The sequence below is a fragment of the Botryllus schlosseri genome, chromosome 13 (assembly GCF_051294905.1).
Source record: "Botryllus schlosseri isolate E-star chromosome 13, Bs_hap1, whole genome shotgun sequence".
Lineage (NCBI taxonomy): Eukaryota > Metazoa > Chordata > Ascidiacea > Stolidobranchia > Styelidae > Botryllus > Botryllus schlosseri.
In genome coordinates this window covers 3,926,720-3,947,438 of record NC_137248.1, presented here as the reverse complement: position 1 = coordinate 3,947,438, position 20,719 = coordinate 3,926,720, and the positions used below count along the sequence as shown (strand labels likewise).

The 20,719-nt window shown below is 41.2% G+C and overlaps 2 protein-coding genes and 1 non-coding gene across 5 annotated transcripts in view; 2 read left to right on the top strand and 1 right to left on the bottom strand.

The window, feature by feature from the left end:
• LOC145454408 (uncharacterized) overlaps window positions 1-15,618 on the bottom strand; it is a 30,951-nt gene extending 15,333 nt beyond the window's left edge. Inside the window, exons 1-9 of one of the 3 annotated variants that reach the window (XM_080332401.1) lie at window positions 15,367-15,555; window positions 15,232-15,287; window positions 15,099-15,168; window positions 12,376-12,543; window positions 11,892-12,011; window positions 5,584-5,787; window positions 4,914-5,075; window positions 4,669-4,843; window positions 3,467-3,815 (exon numbers count right to left, since the gene is read on the bottom strand). In XM_080332401.1, coding sequence (XP_080188527.1) covers window positions 3,583-3,815; window positions 4,669-4,843; window positions 4,914-5,075; window positions 5,584-5,787; window positions 11,892-12,011; window positions 12,376-12,543; window positions 15,099-15,168; window positions 15,232-15,287; window positions 15,367-15,423 — 1,245 coding nt within the window. In that variant the 5' untranslated portion in view covers window positions 15,424-15,555 and the 3' untranslated portion in view covers window positions 3,467-3,582. Of the gene's footprint in view, window positions 1-3,466; window positions 3,816-4,668; window positions 4,844-4,913; window positions 5,076-5,583; window positions 5,788-11,891; window positions 12,012-12,375; window positions 12,544-15,098; window positions 15,169-15,231; window positions 15,288-15,366 lie in introns of those variants that run through there. The other 2 variants (XM_080332402.1, XM_080332400.1) reach the window with 2 other exon arrangements.
• Window positions 1-20,719, top strand: part of LOC145454728 (tryptophan 2,3-dioxygenase-like) — a 328,104-nt gene that overhangs the window by 190,045 nt on the left and 117,340 nt on the right. The gene's annotated exons all lie outside the window — the stretch shown is intronic.
• LOC145454860 (U6 spliceosomal RNA) lies at window positions 6,029-6,134 on the top strand. The gene has a single exon (XR_013920246.1). It is a non-coding gene; the product is annotated as a U6 spliceosomal RNA (small nuclear RNA).

Sequence of the window (20,719 nt, the reverse complement as noted above, 5' to 3'; positions counted from 1 at the left end):
CGAAATGTCTTGAAGCAGGGGGGGATTAATTAATCAAACAATCAATTTTTTACATCACCGAATTTGATATAAAGAATGCATCGTTGTCAAATGTAACAAATCTAGCAGGCCTACGGGGTCTATCTTGAATTGATGGTTTATTGTTTCATAAAAACCAAATCGTTCGGGGTGTTCCCTACTGTACAGCTTGTTTTTGAGGTAGTATGTGTCGCAATAATACAAAAACCGGCTTTGCACTCCGATCAATATGAATGTCGCCATAGTCTGACCATGACCACGCCTTAAGAACAGCCTACAGCCTAGTACAGTTTCCTATTCAATTTGCGAAATATGCCACTTTCTCGCGATTAGGCGCGCAAATATACGTTCTCCTCGAAATTTAGTTGTTTGCGCCCATAAGCGCCGCAAGTCGTTCGCGTGCTCACACTAATTGTTGAGCCAGATTTTTATGACAATCATTTTGATTGAAGCGCGAAATTTGGCAGTGTGTTATTGTTTATGCCTGAGAATTGGAATTAGTTCCTTCCTCCAAAGACTTCGCGAACGTTGAACGGGAAATGCAGCAATTCCACCCGGTTTGTCGTTATAACCAGCCAACAATTGGCGCGACAAAAGCTGTTCAGAAGCTCTCTGTGTTCGACGAAGAAGACGCATCGGCGTGTTTTTGTTTATAATCATCTGTTACGTATACAAATTGTTGCGAGCTTGAGACACTCGTATATTCCCGAATTATCGCGTAAAGTCACTTGTTGGCACTTTCTCAGACACCTCGCTGGGCGGTTCCAATTTGGCCGATTACAATTCTCCGATTAATCGTCATCTGTGCAACGGAAGAAGGTAGACTACTGACGTTTAATCGACGATCACGGATTGATTGGCATCTGGGCAACCCACCCTAGTTTAACTCATTACAGGTCACAGGGCTCAGCAAAATCGAGTAACTGAGTGATTCGGTTCTGAATATAGAGTATTATTGCAAAAGTGTCCTATGTGATGTGGAGTGGACACAAGCAAATCTCCCCAATTTTATCAATTTTTGCGCTCGGCAAGTCGGTCAAAAATTACCTTCAAATTGCCTTCGGCCAAATGGAAAGTGTGACGTAGACCAATTGCAGTGAGCCGTGAGATTTGCCTGTGTCCCCACCAAATAGAACACTATGATTGTAGGCTTCGAGTCGAGTGTTCGTGTATCACTCAGTCCAAGGTCATAATTGTATGAAAGATGCGGTTCAAGTTCAAATATGTAGGCCTATAGCAGTGGTTCTTAACCTGGGGGTAATTACCCCCAAAGGGGTAATTTACCAATTTTGGGGGGGTAATAGACATTTTTTTAAAACTTGTAACGCTGCACTGAAATATTTTGAAACGTAAATATGAATGTGGGCTAACTATTATTTCTGCGCGCTTGTATATATTTTGTTTCACTTAACACACCATGCCTGCTGTGATATCATATTAACCACTAGTGATTATGAATAACAGGGTCGAATGTAGTTCAGTATAGTGCTAGGTAAGTCCAATTTATTTAGCAGTATTGGGGATCATATATTGTTGTTACGCATGCTGGCAAATTGAAAGACAACGAGGGTCGACTAAGTTCAGCTTTACACCTATACTGCAGTAACAATATCATAGAAATAGAGTTGTCAGTATTGAAAAGTGTAGTGGTCTAGTCTAGTCAGAAAAATTAAGTCTAACATCATCAAAATGCCTTCGAAGAAACGAGGGAAGATATTGGAACCTTTTGTGTTCGCCTTCAAAATGAATAACCAATCTTCCTCAGCATGAGATTGAACTTTCTCATTGAATTTCATTCAACTTATTGCCATGAAATAGGATTTTCTGCTATGGTATTTATCAAATCAACACGAAATAAGTTTGCGATTGACAATTACACGAGATGATGTCTATTATCCTCCCCTTTGTCTAGATGTGACCACCGGATAACGCAAAAAGAGCCTCAGCCTTCCCATTGACATGATATTTTCAACAGGCATTTCAGTGTACATTATGACGTCACTTTATGATGTGATATTATGATGACGTCACGTCATTTTTTGAAAAGGGGTAATTGCATCCCATCATTTTCTTCTTGGGGGTAACGATATGAAAAAGGTTAAGAACCACTGGCCTATAGCTTTTATGTGACCACAAAGAATATATTTTCGGTTGGGACTTCAAGTGGAAATAGCTTAAATCGCGCCCGAGTACCTCTCGACTAATTTGAAGCTATAATAATTGTATGTATCCTATATTCGGGATCAAATCAAGTTTGTTATCACAACCATCGGGTACGGGCTCATACCATCTGGTTCGAGCCCGGTGTACACATTCCAAATTCCCCTCTGCGACTAGCAACTTGGGGACTTTAATTGTATTTGGGTTTTGTTTTATTTTTTAATCAACTGAGGTAGTGGTAGAGATCTTTGCTCACATTGAATTTATTACTGCACCCAGTTATTAACTTTAACATGAATGTATTCCAAACAAAGCAGCCAATATTATATAACGTTCATTTGCGGTTGCGGGTCACAACCCAAACGTATAATTTGAAACGTCATGCGTTGAGTATCATTCACTGCAACCTCCCTATTTTTGAAGAGTTGCCACCTCCGTACATGATGTAGTCCCTGCATACTTAAGTTTAATACTGGTGCTTCCCTGTCGACACGTACATGTTATCTGTGACAGATCCGCTGCTTTTAAGTCTTAAAGCCTCTTTAGAAGTCGACAAATACTTCTTCCAGTAGGTTTCAAGTGTATACTGGTTTACACATCAGACACTTGTGCATGTGCATATAGCGCAGCTGTGCTTCACGGTAGCGAGACTTTTCCTCCTTGATTTTCCTTCCGCCACGTTCCATCCGTGACTTTCATCCGCCGCGTTTCATCCCGAATCATTTTATCGTGGACTTTTGCATTCACTATTTTCGCAATATCCAATAGTCGTAAGAAACAGATACAGATAAAACTTGAGGGTACAAACATTTATTGGAAGGATCTTCTACGTTAGGGTTACCATATTGTGGAATCGGGAAAGGAGGGCACTTTTACCAAATTAGAAAAGTTGGTTGATCCTAACTGAAATCAGCCGATTTCGTTATTTTTGCTGCAAAAGTTGGTGGGTTGACAAAAAAGAAAAAAAGGTCGCCGCTTCCGATCGAACCACGAATTTCCAATTTAGCATCATTTATGCCCATTTAGCTCTAATCTATCGATTATCTTAGCTCTAAAAGCTGTAAATGATGACGAATTGCCAAAAAGGAGGGCATTTAGGCGTCTTAGGACGACATTTTCCAAAACCTGAAAAAGGAGGACAAATCCGCCTAACGGAGGACGTATGGTAACCCTATTCAACGTGAACTTACGATTATAGTTGAGACAAATGCTTACAACTAAGCTGTAAGTTTTCCAGGACGTTCGAAACAAAAAAACCCTAACCGGATATGAAAAGTCAAACAGCAAATATCGTAGTGGTATTTTATATTTGTTCGTGTTCTCTGAAAATACACATTGCACATATAGGACTAATTCCAAACACTCGTATCGCGAAGTTACTGATCAATCTATTGCCAATGTCACTCATTTGCTTCGCCCACGATTACTGGTATTCCTTATGCGGACATTTCCATGTATTGGCAGATGGTCAGCTCCTATGCGCAAAGCTCTATTAAAACTTGTGTCGTATGCGAGGTCGTCGCCCATCATCGCCACCAAAGTTTCGAGAATGTTCTTGCTCATTTCGGTTGATAATCGTCCCTCCTGCGTGTCTTGCAAGTGATCTCTCAATACCTTGGTGATGTATCCTCTTTCAGCTGCGAACAAAATTCAGAGAATGCATTCGATAGCTATTGAGGGCTTTAAATCTAGTTCCACATATTTATTGTCGCATGTTTTATATATGTATAATATATGTCATTCAATGCGCATGCCCTTTCTTTACATTCAATGTAATACATTGCCTAGCTGGGGCTTAGACCTAGGTGAGTGTCTGATTCCAAAGAGTCGTTTCGACACCTTCCTATCTTTTTAATGTATTGCAATCTTGTGTTGTATTGATTAGATGAAATTTTAAATATTGAAATTATTGATTTTTATCCCATGAAGTGATTTAAGCCCCGTTATAATCAACACGTTTCGCGTTTAGAGTTAGGCACGGCTGTGATGAGACTATACGCTGACCGATGTATGACGACAGTGAGCAGAGTATGCTGCATATTTGATATACTTGGAATAAAACAGTGTAATTGTATCCTACGATAAATGCTGACGTAAAACATTTTGTGCGACGGTTTGAACAATGTAAGATGAATAAAAATCTGCATTCTCTAACTTCGGAAACATTATTCAGTTTACAGCAATGATAGATTGTTGAGATTAAGTTTGGCTATAATAGTTATCATTTGATATTCACCATGATCCTTAAATTGAGAATACGTTATGTTTTACACTACTCCTCAGCGGTATACTTCAATATATTTGTACCGCAATGATTATGAAGATTTGTGCTAACCTTCGCAATAATTATATAGTGAGGATTTACGTTGCTGGGCGGAAAACCGGTACTAGTTTCCTGAGCAGTGACATTGCCAATTCCGATGATTTGTACGATACAATATGTCAGTATTACAAGCTGTCTAAAACATGTGCGTTTGTGTGTATGCTTACAATTTTCATCGTCCGCGATGCTCGCCACATCGAATGATTTGATTTCCATCAAATCCGATTCCAAAAGTTCCGTAGGAACCATAAAAGTATCAATAGGCAGTCCTACCAACGGCGGGAAGAACTCGGTGATTATTATCTCCCGGTAATAAATCGAATTATCCGTATTGTTGGTCACCTACGATGCAGCAAGTATATTAATTAGATGAATATACCCGCACCGCTAGCAATGTTAGTCAGAGTCTTACAGTTCTAACGTTGGAGTATCCTCTGGACTGGAAGACCTCGACTCCTGGAAACCCGGTGAGAGAATTGAAGTCGCCGCCAACAATCACCATCGGTATCGCAGAAGGCTCTTCCTCAGCCAACTTTGCGCTGATTTGTTTGATATTTTCATGAACTTCCCCTCCCTATATAGTTTGAAATACGATTTGCTGACAGTAAATGACTCTTCCGCTGTATAGTATATACCAGAAGTGGTCAGAAACGAAGTGAACTTTTACTTTTTTGCAGTAATCATGTAAGTTTTGTACACTTGCGCTATGCTCAGAGTTTTCAGTTTTCATTCACTTCTGTCAGCTGTCAACGCAAAACTGTACTTCTGGCACTAGTAATTTTGCAAACTAGATAGTAGCTTTGTGGTATGTTTGCATCGCCTTCCATGGTGAAATTGGTCACTGATGAAAATATTCGGGTATTTTTCAATATGAATATATTATTCAATTGTATATTGAAGTTCTGTACCTCCTGGAAGCTCTTCAAATTTTCGTAATTATGTAGAGTGTAGACAGTTTCAGAGTTACTTCTACTTCTATTGGAGTGCCAACGCTTACTATACTTTGACCACGTTTGTGTACAGCACAGTTGTTCACTAAGCGTGAATGCATGCATTATTTACTATCCGGAATACCTTCTCACCTCCGAAACCCTCAGATTGCTATCGTTTACGCTGAAGCCGTGTTGGAAGTGTACGTTCACGGACATGATTGGATTGCTATCCGGGTACCTGATGAGTCGCAAAACCGCAGCTTGGGCGATATTTCCGGTATCCGAAGTCTCGAATTTAACCACGCGCTGCGCGTGGAATTTATCTTTTTTATAGAATATTGCTCCACCATTAGCCTGTAAAGAAAATGTCGATATGATTATAGGTCAGTGACTCTCAATATTTTCGACCTTGCGGACCGGCGAAACTTCAAAACATATGTTACGGACCCCAGAGCCATAAATACTTCAAAATGATCCCAAATGTAATTACGACAAATGTATGCTTGAAACATATGATGCCCTCTAACCCACCGTAAATACTATTATTTAATTGTTCGTGTTTATATATATTGTTATGCCATCTAACTCTCAGTATATCCGCTTCGGCGGTACACATACTAAAGTTGGAACGATACAGAGAAGATTAGCATGGCCCCTGGCGCAAGGATGACACGCAAAATCATGAAGCGTACCAATCTTTTTCGTGCAACGAATATTAAAAAATGGAATCAAATATAGTTAAGAAAAAAATTAAAAAAAATTGTTCACAGAAGCAGGAATAGTGATCCTCTATTATCAGCATCGAACTACGGCATAGTTCAGGGGCGGGCAACATACGGCCCGCGGGCCGGATCCGGCCCGCGAAGGGATTTTGTCCGGCCTGCGGACAGTTTTCCGTCTCACATGATAATGTGGCCCGCGGCCCCTGTCTTCCGAGATTCCGCACTATTTGCGTAAACGTCAAATTTTAGTGACTGTATTACACATGTATGCGCAGCGAGCGAGGGTGGTGCTTACTCGTAAGCTAGTCGAAGCGAGAGACTTGCATTGTCGGCATTTCCGCTGTACTCAACCCTAATGTCATTTATGGCAATCATGGTGTTTGCTGTTTGTCGACTTCAATAGTCATTTACACTAGGCCGATATTTCTTATTTTTGATTCCGTAACCGTCGACTTGTAGCACGGCTCACTTCTAGGCTTTTGTAAGACATCGCTTATGCCAGGAGTCGCCAACTCGAGACGGGTCGCGAGCCACTTTCAAATTTCGTAGAGGCTGCGTGCCACAAGAATTCAATACCGAGATAAAAGAGGCCACACAGTGGAACAACCAGGCTATATCTCGTCACCAACTAAACCAGGGGTTGTCAACCTGCAGCCGCAGAAGGAAATTTGTGTGGATGTGAACAGGTAATTCAATTAGTATGTGTTGGTGGCCGTCGTCATGCAATTCGAATTTACTAATTGAGTTTCGAATGTTTTAGAGATCCTAGTTAATCTTGAAATTCAATGTGACTTCGTTTATCGATTTAATATAGTGGCGCCATTTGTAATCATAGCTCCACACTAGGCCTACAGACGTGAACAGAAGAGGAAAATGATGTGCCTCATATAGAAATACCAAGTCGGAGTCCTGTACTCCTCACTATACGGATAATCTTGATGGTAAGTCAAGAAATAACAGCATGCAACAAAGTGACTAATTATAATTGGCCCACCCGAAGATTCATCATCATTTATAACTTGTCCTAAATTTTCGAAAAACATACCCTCCATCAAATCTACAGTTGAATCTGATCACATGGGATGAGAAATAATATGAAAAATGCTATTATTTATGACGAAATTTATAGGTGAATCTGAAAATATTTTCGCGCTTCGCGCGATTATGTACGACGCCATGACATGACCAGTGACGAGTGACCGCTCGCGAAGTTGGTGTGTATAGTGAGCATATGTGATTAAATAGATTTAGATAAGTCCGGAGTTCACCGGAAAAGGACATAGACACTTTCACATGGGTATTTGGCGTCCAGACAATTCGATACGACTATGCCCTGGAATGCGACCTTAGGCCTCGTGAGTAGTGGAAATGCGCCCGTGAATGGCAAAAAGGTTGGCCACCCCTGCACTAAACCCTAATGAATTGATATCTTGGTAAATTTGGGCTACCGGGCTTATCGAAAGCCTTGAAATCCTAATTAAGGATTGCACGGTGTGTATATCGATTGATCAGAGAGAAGCAGAAATGGTGGTGCCTGTATGACAACGCTGTTCTCAAATCCACATTGTCTTCGTCAATATTGACGAGAAATAGCTTTGAAGTTACGTTTCTGTCGTTAAAATACATTCATTAAATACAATTAATTGGGCGAATAATGTATTGATTCAGCAATCCGGCCCGCCAAGTATTTAATTTTCCTATATCCGGCCCGCCGACTGGAGAAGTTGCCCGCCCCTGGCATAGTTCATGGCTGTAGTGTCGTTACTATGTGGGATATCCTTCGCTATCAAATTTAGCTATTTCTGTTTGGTTAGTTATGCTTTTTATATTGAATAATCGTCAGATTATATTTTATCCGATCAGAATGTCACATAATGTACAATGCGATGTAATGAAGATATGGGAGAATGCCGTACGAGCTATCCTGCTAGGCGCTCAGCAATCACGGATAGCATGGAGGAGAAAAAAAACGGGGGCGCAGACTAGATGACCTCATGGGGCCGTATCGCAACTCCGTCGTCAAAGCATCTCGATAGTGCAGGCGAAAAAGAATATCATATATCTCTCTCTCTCTCTCTCTCTATAGTGCCCGATGTCACAGTTATATTCGATGTTAATCTCTATTCCGCGGCTCTTTCTTGCTCGTTGCATTCTTTGTGAGTGCGTTCTTTCATCGGGTCTATTTCTGGGCTTTTTGTCCCCGTAAGAGCAGCGACGCGGGGGAAGAGAGAGAGATATGATATTCTTTTTCGCCTGCACCATCGAGAAGCTTTGAGGACGGAATTGCGATACGGCCGTGAGGTCATCTAGTCTGCGCCCCCGTATTTTCTCCTTCATTGCTATCCGTGATCGCTGAGCGCCTAGCAGGATAGCTGCGGATGCCAATTTTCGAGTCTTTGGTATGGACCCGGCCGGGAATCGAACCCACGACCTACCGATCGAGAAGCCGGACGCATAACCATTACACCAGTGGTTCTTAACCTTTTTTGCTCCAGCGCCCCCTTTCAAAAATTATCGTGCTCCAGCGCCCCCCACCTCATATTGTAAGGACTGTAATAAAGACAATGGGTCAGAGGGAGGGCCGTAACAGCAATTCGTCAGCCCCTCTAAACAAATAATTATCTTGGTCTCCCATAGCGTGATAAACCAAATTCGTGTGTGCTTCGCCCCTAAGAACCTCGTCGCGTAATTTCAATGGTCAGCAAAGTTGATGTTGCCTGGTCGCCCTAGGAGCCAAAATTTTCTATAATGCATGAATGAAATAGGTTGTAATTGCTTAATGCATATATATATATGTCACTATAAACTTTCTATCCTCTCAGCCCAAGTAATCCGATTTACCAGTAGCGCTGAGTGAGCTGTTGTATTGGAAAATGAAGGCCATGTAATTAATTGAGCATATTATTCGGGCGTGCCCGTTGATACAATTAAATCGTTACATGTTATCTTGTTACCTCTTGTCCGCTATATAGTCAAAAGATATTGAAACGCATAAACGTATTAAACTAAAGTTAGCACACGATTCAAAATTGGTATTTCGTCACTGGCAAATAATTTTTGTGATGGATGTTATTTGTCCTGTGGGGTGCAGATTGCGACGACATGATAATTCGGCACGAGCGATTTAATCACATATGGACAATTAGACTTATATACATCGAAGTTTACGCTCAGCATAAGGGAAATCCTCTTCGGCTAAGGTTTTCTCGGTGACGATTTTCTTGACGAACTTCTCGGAGTCCCATATTCACCGGAACTTCATATGTCTTCGTTTATCGTGGCACGGTAATGGCCGACGCCGAAATGCCTATTTCTACAATTATGCGTATTCTTCCGTGGGGAAGCCGTCATAACATGACGTTTAATTTATGTTCATTCAGCGAAAAAATTTAGGGAGCCCTTCGAGCTAACGAATCGGGGGTTTGGGTTGCAGCAGTTTCGGTCTTGGTAAGAGGTCAAAGTACAGTCGGTCTTTTTGGGATTTTGGTATTGGAAATATTTCGCGCTTTAGTCGCGCTGGAGGACCATTGGACCATAATAAACCATATTTTAATATGTAATAATTGGTATATTCAGGGTCTAATCAAGGTTGTTAAAACAACAATCGGGTACGGTTTCACATACCCTGTGGTTCGGATTTTGTAAGTCAACTGAGAATGAGATGCATCTATCTGCTCACACTGAATTTAGTACTGTACCCAGTTATTAATTTTAACATAAATGTATTCCAAACAAAGCAACTCATATTATATAACGTTCATGTGAGGTTGTGAACCACAACACGAGATAATATCATCCTTTATGATACGATGAAGAAATATTCTGACAATTTAATTTTGTAGCTCTCACATACAAGTATATTTAGTGATTCATTTCGCGCACAAAGCTTCAAAACTTATGTTATGTACAAGGGGCTCTCACTCTCAATCAAAAGTGATATACAGTGCCTTCTTCTTCGATTTTCACGCGCTGTGCGCGAAACATTCTGTTGAAAATAACCCTAGCAAGCGTGACGGCAGTGTTTTAAATAACGGGAAATTGGCGATCTAAAAGTACGCGCAATTTGTTTTATATGAATTATAATAACCCAGTACATTTATGAAAACATATGTAATAAACATCGTCGCGTAGCGCGACCAAAAATGTTGGGATTTGACATGTTTTCTGTGATGTTAATTTGTTCTGAATACTCCTTAAGGATATGTCCTACTACCACATCTTCTACTGCGAAGCCAATTTTCTTCAGCGCTCCCCTTATCGCCCCCTGAGCATTTTCGCCCCCTTCAAAATCGCGAGCGCCTCTTGGGGGACGCTGGTGACAAGGTTAAGAACCACTGCATTACACTATCTCGCTCGGTCGGAAGTGGATCCCAGATATACTTCCGAAGCGGAATCGAACCCGGGCCGCCTGGATATCAGGCGCTTATCGTAACCCTACGCCAGTGGTCTGGAACCTCTTTTGGGTATAAGATATGGCTCTTTGCTAAATAAATATTTTTGTATTGAATTGATCTATATTGCAGCGACTTGTTAGTAAACTTTCATCACGACCAGAATATACCCGTGGCAGTATAAATATGTCTTTGAGAGGTAAAGGCAATGCCGTCTTCAAGATTAGGGGCTCGAACTCTTTTTAAAATCCTCAAATTTAAGTTACTGTCGCGCCGGCGACCAATATCACTCGCGAATTCGAAGCAGCCTGCCCGACTAGAAATCTTGGATTTCGCGATAAGTTCATCAAAGAGAATAGCAGACGCGGCAACACCATTGACAACGCAGTTTTCAATTACACATTTTCTTCCTGATCTACGGCGCGAATAGAACTGCCGTGGACGTGACACTAATAATTATAAACTCGAATTACAAACAACGCCATAGCTATCCCCGTTCTTGATTGGCAAGTAGCTCTACCTGCAATAAAATTGGCGTGTATCGCAACGTTATATGTTACCGCCGAATACTTTGAGAATTGAGAAGTCGATCAGTATTTAGATTTCCGGAATCAATGCGACAGTTACATTGGAATAATATCAGTTGTAATAAATTTTATGCTATTTACGATAAATTGCGTTATCAATGGTGAGGCTTGGCCCGTCTGTGCCATACATCTCGTTTCACTCTTTATTTCCGAACAATAAAATGTAAATTGCGTGAATTTGGGAGAAAAACGTTCAAAATCTAGTCATTGATGAACATCAATGGAAAATACCAATGATAATTGAAGGTTTCAAATTTTTTTTAACAGCCAAGAGTTGGTAAGCCTATATAGATTGCTATAGTAACCATGTTTGGATCCACCTACGCATGAGTTTATGAGTTCTCGCATTTAAAAGGAGCATCACGGCGAGCCTACGTTCTCGTACCTTAAGTTTCGCATGCTCAAGTATAGCAACCAGCATGATTAGTTCGAGTTTTTACAGAGGCTATGTGGCGCACACGACGAATCCCATGTATAATGAATTCGAATTAGTGCTACCATGACGTCAGGAAGTTTAAATTGTGACGTTACGGCTGCTTGACATGTATGGCTCTTTGGGAGGTAAAATATAAAAAAATAGGGCCATTATGGCTCTTCATACAGAAAAGGTTCCCGACCGCTGCCCAACGCTAACTCCTCCATTATAGAATACAATCAACGCTTTGTGAGTTATTAAGAATAGACAAGAATTAGTGGATATGGATTATCGCTGATATCTTTACTTGCCGTTATGCGAGACTAATACATGATTCACTCACTATATTCGTTTTGCCTGGAGCCAAGTCAGGCCAATGTGAAGGTCCGTGCGCAGCAAACTCTGTTACGTCATATGCGTGCTTCAAATAGTCTTTCAAAACGGCGTAAGTATCGGCTTGAATCTGGAAATACATAATGACCATATGATCAATGAAACCAATGAGCGATTCGATTGCTTGAGCTAAAAATGATTTGGCTCATTCACGGATTGCGAAATTCGACTTCAACAGCAGTTTTATATACGAATTTTAGTCTATGATTTTAATATATGTGAAAATATGTTATCAAAGGTGAACACCGATTTCAAAGACGGTCACCACATGTGTCTAAGATTAACGACATTGAAATATCCCTGGAAACTCTACTTGTGTACTGGGAAACCGCAATTTCTGCAGTACTGCAGATAATCTAGAGTTGTCCTTGGTTTCTCATAATTTCACAGAAATATGATCGATATAAAAGCAGATGATTCAATATCCAACGCACCTCCTGAACGTGCACAATGTCAGCGTTGATTCTCAAAATACGTTTGGCTATCACGTACGTTCGAACGTCGGTCCGTACAAGATTCACATCCGCGCCTGATTCAGCGAAAGCGTTCTCGTCGATTCTGATCGGGGATAGTATATTCCAGGAAAGAACACTGATGTCATGCTGTTAAGAGGAACAATGTGTGCTGTTCAGACCCAACTCTATGATATAAAAGAAGGGAGGAAAGCACAAAATCATTAAAATTATGCACATGCAAGCTTCGGATATGTATAGTTATAATAGCTTGAAAAAGTAATTTTGCCCCTTGTGGTATTTGACATTTTGGACGTTTTTGTTCACAGATATAGGGAGAAAGGAGAGGTGAGACACAGGTGAGGCACAAACGATCCAAGCCTCGCCTGTGATACCGCAATTCATCATCAACTCGGAATTTATTTAACTATCGGTAATAATGGAATGCCATTGTCGTACTGATTCGGAAAATCCAAATATCAATTGCAGACCTAAAATTCCAAAAAATCCACAAGGAATATGGAATTCAGCGTTGTTGGGTACATTGACAGCACAATAAATCATTGCAAGGTGAGGCACGAATTAATTAGTATCGCCTATCGTCGGCCTAACAATTTACCATGAAACTATGCGTAGTCAAGATAACGTGATGGTTGAGCCTACGGCTTCTTGATAGGTATATAGGTCGTGCGGCCAGACCCCGGCCGGGTCAAACCAAAGACCTGATCAGAAAATCCCGTATCCATCGCTGCCCCGCTCGGCGCTCAGTATTTCGAGGATGACATGGAGGTGTGGTGTAAAAGCCTTAGGAGGCTAATTCTGCACCTTCCTTGTCCAGCGGCACATGTGCAATTGTGCATGGTAGTCGTAATGCACAGATGGTACGTAACTGTGTGCTTGGCCAGGTTTACAGCGACAAAGTAAGCGATCATGACATGCTGAATTATGAATACGACACATTGCATAGAATACCACAATTATAGAAGCAGTGCTGAATAATAAGGCAGGTCACGTGAAATGCTCAACTACCTGGATGAAATCCTAATTGCTACCAAAGATGTACGTCGTCATTGGAGATAATGGGAAGGGGCGCGTCTCAGAATGTTGAAGAACCGCTTATGTAGTTATAGCTGCAATTGCAAATCGTAATTCATAGCCTTCGTATGCCATTACATTTCCATCATAACACAATGACAAAGTCACGCTCTAGGTCACAGATTATCGTTTCACTCTATAGCTCTCAGCAACAATATGTAACTCCATATTTATCTCAGTACAATCATGACAACGAGATATCTCTGCCTGGTAGCGAACTCGACATTTTGATCTGCGAACGCTTGGTGAACACATAAATGGGAGGTTCACAGGTTTGACTGTGTATTACTGCTTCCTCGCCGAAATACTAAAATCTTGGCGCTTCTTCGATATACGCCCGAGATCAAAATAGTGCTCCCCATGACATCCGTAAATGTTTCCCCATGAACACGATAAAATTTTATAAACGTCAAAATATTTTTTGCATTTGAATAGACGGATATTAGGGTTGCGGGAATGAAGATATTGGTGTTGGATGTGGGTTAGGGTCAAAGTCGGGGTTAGGGTATTCCAAGATTACGGTTGGGGAGGGGGTATTAGGGAAGAGAAAGGAGGGATATTAGGGTTGGATGTGGGTTAGGGTCGAAGTTGGGGCTAGGTTATCCCAAGATTAGAGTTGGGTGAGAGGGGGATATTAGGGTTAGGGGAGGAGGGTATTAAGGTTGAATGTGGGTTAGGGTTAAGGTTGGGGTCAAAGTTTAGGTTAGGGTATCCCTAACCCACATCCAACCCCCTCCCCCAACCGTAATATTGGGAAACCATAACCCTAACCCACATCCAACTCTAAGACCCGCTCCCCCAACCCCAATATTCCCTTCCCCAACCCTAATCTTGGGATACCCCAACCTCAATTTTGACCCTAACCCTAACCCACATCCAACTCTTATACCCCTTCCCCAACCCTAATCTTGGGATACCCTAACCCCAACTTTGACCCTAACCCACCTCCAACCCTAATATTTGTCTTTCTGACGTTTATAAAATTGTATCGTGCTCATGGGAAGCACTTGCTGGTGTTACGTGAAACACTGTTTCGATCTCGGGCGTATATCGCAGAAGCGCCAAAATCTTTCTCGTGTGTCGCATGCGAGTAATGACATTCAACAATATTCATTGGCATCGATACAGTACGCATTACATGTCCCAAATTAACACGGCAGACTCTCACAAGGTAATATGCACATTTATTTATAATATTATGCATTTTATTCATAGTTATAGGCATATTATTTTAGTAATGGCGCTAGCAATAAGTGTTGGTTGGTTTGTGGCATTCATGGTGTTTGTCGACTACTATGGTCATGGCCATTTATACGCGGCCAATTTTTTTCATTTTTATTCCTTAGCTGCCGACTTGTGGCACGGCCCACTTCTTGGCTTTTATAAGACACCGCTTACACGGGTGATATGGCAAGCGGGGCCTAGGTAAGCCTCGAACACTTAGGTAAGAATTTTGAAGTCAACCTCGGTCGGACTGGAACCCGCAACCCATCGGTGTTGCACCTGTGGATTATACTACTATGAGCTATCTCGCCACAGCAAGAAGTGTATGAACAGTGAAATCGTGCATATTGACAGAATACTAAGCTTAAAAAGAGTTGAATCCTTACCCATTCTGATTCCTGACTTGCAGCGCTGGAGCGTGAGATGGTTTTGACAATATATTCGATGAAGTTTAGACTGGATTTTGAAAAATATTTGTTTTATATCAGTTCATAAGTGATGATAACTTCTATAACTCACATTTCTCGTGGCGGCCGGTAAGCAGTCTGTACCGATGCAGAATCAATTATCGGCACCTATATTCGTATATGATGTTTACACTCAGTAAATTCGTGACATAGCCTAGCCAAACTCAAGCAAAGTCTGTATACTCACCAATGTTATTGTCAATACAGCGAGCTGTAAGATATTCATAAACCCGGTTCGTTTCATTGAAGATGAAATATATCGCGCTACAAGTTATCAATACCTCTTCAGTCTGCACGCCTTTAACTATGAGGTCGTATTTCCAAGTTATCTGAAGCTATCTGAAAACACAAGATGCGCCGCTGTCGCCGTTGTATCATCATTAAGGTCACGAACGAATATAAAGGTGTAGCTTTTTTCGGTACTTTCTCCCTTCAAAATGATTTTAATGCTCTCGATTTACCACATTCCGCTTAATGCTAATGAGGGAATTAGAACATTTAAATACGACGTAGGAAAATTCCCTAATAAGAAGTTGAATTCGCTACATGAATAAAAGCAATTTCGCAGATAACGATCGTAAGCTGCGAGGTATTGGATGACTGAATTCAGAGCAAATCGAGGGTCTCATTCCCTTGTACTGTACAGCTAGCTACACGCTGAGGCTAATGTTGCTTAAAATTGTCCAGTATATCCAGGGGTAACACGTAGCATATAGGGATGGTGCAAAACCCTGAAAGGTTCTGGTTCGTGTGAACGGGAACCTTTTTGAAGGGTTCTATGTTAACGCGAAGGTGAACACGAACCTACGACGTCATTTGATGTCATATTGCTAATTTTAACCCTATATTTCCGTAAAGCAATATATTAATGTAAACGGTACCTAGCGAAGACTCATGACGCCTTATGCTACGACGCTGAAGTAAAAGCTGACTTTTTAAATGCCTCAACTGGAACAAGCAATTGCTATAATAATTCCATTAAATAATATCTTGCGTCGCTTTGCCAAATGCCAACAATTTAGACCAGTGGTTCTCAACCTTTTTTGACACGCGCCCCCCTTGGAGATGGTCAAAAAACTCGCGCCCCCCCTGACCCCCCTTGCATTTATCGTCATGTCAAAAAGAGCACATCATCTAATACAGAGGGGGCAACGTTTTTGATAATCATGACCGCATTTCGATTGCTTATGTAGCGTAAGGCCGTATTCCAGGGCATAGCCGCAATGAACGATCTGGACGCAAAATTCCTACGGTAAAATGTCCATATCCATTCCCGGTGAACTCCGGACTATTCTACTTTTCACAATGGCCTATTGTACGCACCGAAATCGCGAGTGGCAATGTTATGAATAGTTGCCGGAAGGTGCATATTGTCGCGCGGAGCGCGAAAATTTTTCAGGGCCGCGAACGAATTGCTATTTCTTGCCAATTCCCATTCCGGCTCAGATTAAGAAGGGCGCTACTGCATTAAAATAGAAAAATGAAGTCTTGTTTAATTGCGCTGAGGGCGAAGAAAATTTCAAGATTAATTAAAATCTCTCGAAAATGCGGGAGTGAATTCGTAATTGCAATTTGCATGTCTACGGCCGCCAACACATACTAATTGAATTAGGCGTCGACGGCCGCTCAAATTCCCTTCTACGGCTGCAGGCTGCCCACCCCTGATCTAATAGTATACATAAGGTATATCTTACGCCAATTTTGAATCTGCATTCCAGTTGTTGAGTCTTTTACATTGCTGACAAATTTCTTCAAATTTGTTTGAAAATAACAAAAAACATTGAACAAGACATCCATTAATTAATTTCAATGTAGGTCACCCTGAGACTAATCCTGATGCTGGTAGTGAGTACAGAGAGCAAGGCGTCGTTCTGTCCTGCCAGGCTAAATTTGATCAGTTTTCGAAATGAATTAATTGTGTTGATTTATAGCCTGATTGAGGGCGAAACCGGGCAACCTATGTTGCATCTAAGTCTGTCTTAGGCAGTGCAGTTCGCAAGCTACTAACAAGAGCTGCCCAGCGCGACAAGCTTTAGGCTACTGTCAAAGCTATGAAGCAATGAATGACTTACACGTGGGAATTGCTCTCTATATCTCCAAAGAATTTCAAAAATTTGCTCAAATGAAGTTGAAATCAGACTATACTCAGTTGAGCGCTGTTGCTAGAGTTTGTATTTTGCAAGCTTTCTTGAATATGGAATAAATTTCATCTTCATTAATCGTCTTCTCATAATGGATGTGAAACACATGTTCAGACACGTACAATTTATACTGACTTTGTCAATTTCTCGCGCCCCCCCCCCCTATACTGACTTCGTCAATTTCTCGCGCCCCCCTGAGAGCCTCCCGCGCCCCCCAGGTTGAGAACCCCTGATTTAGACGATATAATGACACCGTATTCTTAAGGCGTGGCACTATCGCTACACTGATATTGTTCATAGTTAAATATCGATTTATAGTTGCTACAGATTTTACCAACACCCCAATCGTGCGCGATTGGTTTTTTATGATACAATAAACATATCGAGTCAATATAGTTCCCGTTCGCCTGCTACATTACACAAAGATGCATTATTTTTATCAATATCGTTATCATCAATCATGTATAATAATTGTTATTGCGGGCCAAGCTCACAGCAGAGAGTCACTAAATATTCACAAACGGAAAGTTGAACATTCCAAGCAAACTTATCTAACGAAGAATGCAAAATTTTTGAGAAGAGCAAACTATATGCTCGTAAAGTGCTGAGTTTATTTTCCTTCTGTCGGTGCCGTGCAGAGAGCGGTTCGAAGCTCAAATGAAATTTACCTTCAGCCAAAGATGCTATAATAACGTGAAAAATTGTAATACATAAAAAAGGTTAACAGCGCAGAACCTACCAAGGTTCGTTTGCGAAGGCAAACCTCCAAATTTTTGAGGTTCAAACAACGAACGCGAAGGTGTTCCTTACGTTCACACCATCCCTATATTGCTACTAACTGTGCTAATTACATTAACAATATCATTGACGCATAACATTACAAGTACCAACTGCCCTTTCCACTGAACTTCTTACTTCTGTGTTAGACTAACATTCGTGCTGTTTCAGGACAAATACTGAATTTAGTCATTATTGATAAATTGGAAGTAATATTACTGACTTCAAATCGGACGATTTCAAATAGCGATTATTTCTGATGTGATCGATGCATGGTATACCGACATATATCGCAAATACATTCAACCCAAACGTATAAATCTCATGCGTCATGCGTTGAGTATCATTCACTGCAGTTCCATATTTTGGAAGGTTGTCTTCATACATGATATAGTCCCTGCATGCGTAAATACCATTTTGGTGCTTCCCGTTGGACACGAACATTATCGATTACAGGAAGACCCGCTGTTCTTAAGTCTTAACGCCTCTTTAAAGGCAGATAAATACTTATTTCTATCAGTGTTTATTGTCCACTGGTTAACAAATACGAGACTGCGGATAGCGCAGCGTTACGTGCTTCCATGACAGTGAGACTTTTCCTCCTTGACTTTCCGCTACGTTTCAGCGGTGACTTTCATCCGCCACGTTCCATCCAGCGTCATTTTATCCGTGACTTTTGAGACCGCTATTTTAACAGCATGTCATTGGTGTGTGGGGTGCATATAGATATATATTTGACATTACAATAAAACCATCAAATACCTATATGATCAATTAAAACTGGTATCCGCAGCTTCCCCGCTTGGCGCTCAGCATTCCGAGATGCACGGAGGATGGTGCTAGATCTAGAAAGCGTTATAATCAGGGCTGCCATACCGTCCTTATTTCTAAGATTTGTCCTTATTTTGAAGGGCCACGTCTTCGAAAACTCAACTGTCCTTATTTCTAAGACATGTCCTCATTTTCGACTTGTGTCCTTATTTTATCTTATTTTCAATCACTACTGAACTTCGATCGTTTTCCTTTGGTATCTGTTTGTTTGTTTGTTGTATTCATGGTGTTTGTCGACTGCTGTGGTCATTTACACCAGGCCAATTATCTTCATTGTAATCTGTCGCTGCCGACTTGTAGCACGGCCCACTTCTAGGCTTTTTATAAGACACCGATAACACGGATGAGATGGCGAGGAGGAGCTTAGATAAACCTCCAACTCTTTGGCAGGAGTATCTATGTTGTATAATATTCTAAAATTATGCTTTTGTATCGAGATTTTATGACATCATAACTGAAAGGAACTCTCGTGCCGTACACACCACAAGATTTGACTTCTAAGTGATGAGATAGCTAGGGCAGTGAGTGGTGGTATAGCGATTTCGTCTGTACCAAGCTACCGCAGCGGACGTCATTTTAGCAGTAAACAGCAGTACCAGGTTCCTGCTGTTTGGTCTATAGCAGAATAAGCTCAAGCTGTGGGGAAGGCAGCATTTATTGCGTAGTGAAAAAAGGCGCAGTGCTGTCGACACATTGGTTAAAAAGCAGTAAAGCTATAAATCATTTGTAAATTTATCTAAATTATATTGCACTTGCGCATGTAGTTTCAGCAACTAGTAAGGCCAAATTTGATTAGTTAAAATGAACAGGTGTAAAAACGTTTTTCGTGACGGGTAGGCATTGGTCGTGTGGAGTTTAGATAACCAGGACAGGAACACTCGGCGCCAGCGAGTTAGGCGCGTAAGGATAATTAAGCATATAGGCCTACGTATATATATCGAAGTTTTCGGTCAACATAAGGGCAGCTCTTTCCGGCCCAGGTTTTCTTGCCGCCGATCGTTCTGGCCAATTGGTGTCGTATACATGGCCTAAAACTGTTTAAGTTTTGGTGCGTCGTGGCGCGGTAATGGCCGACGCCGGAATGCCCATTTGCATAAATCATGCGGATTTCTTCTCTTTGAGGGGATTACCCAATAACCCAGATATCTGACAATATAAATCGCGCCTAGCGCGAATTTTTTTTTTTGAAGTAGCATAAATTTCCAAAAAGCTCTAGAATTTATGCTAATTACCAAATAATTTTGCCCGCCTTCGAGCTAGTCCCCCCTAATTGGGGGGTTTGGGGTGCGACAGTTACGGCCATGCGCATCTGAATATCATATCTAGCTCTGGCAATATAGTTCAGTTAACTATATGAAGTTGATTGAACTATTGTGTGTTTTGCGGTAGCTTTTCCGTAAGCGTTCACCAGCCGTAGGCAGAGATGAGTTCTTGATCAATGAACGTCACTCACAAGTGTTCACAGACCCGTAATCTTGCGAAAATGTGAAATGATGAAAGAATTAAAAGTCTGAATTAATGACATTCAAGTTTGGAAAAGTCGCACTTACAATTTCCGGTTGTCATTCGTTGTTGCCGACTATAATGTGACTCGTGGGTATATAAAAATAAAATTCATTTAAAACATACATGATTAAAACATGGCCCTTGGTTACAACCTGTGTTTTTGTTAGATATTTTTTGCTTCAAATTAAACTCTGGTAATATTACGAATTCCCTCGACCATCTTGGGCGTTAGACGGTGCTACTGAGTAAATCATTGGTCTGCATGGAATGAAGAGAGTCACGAAT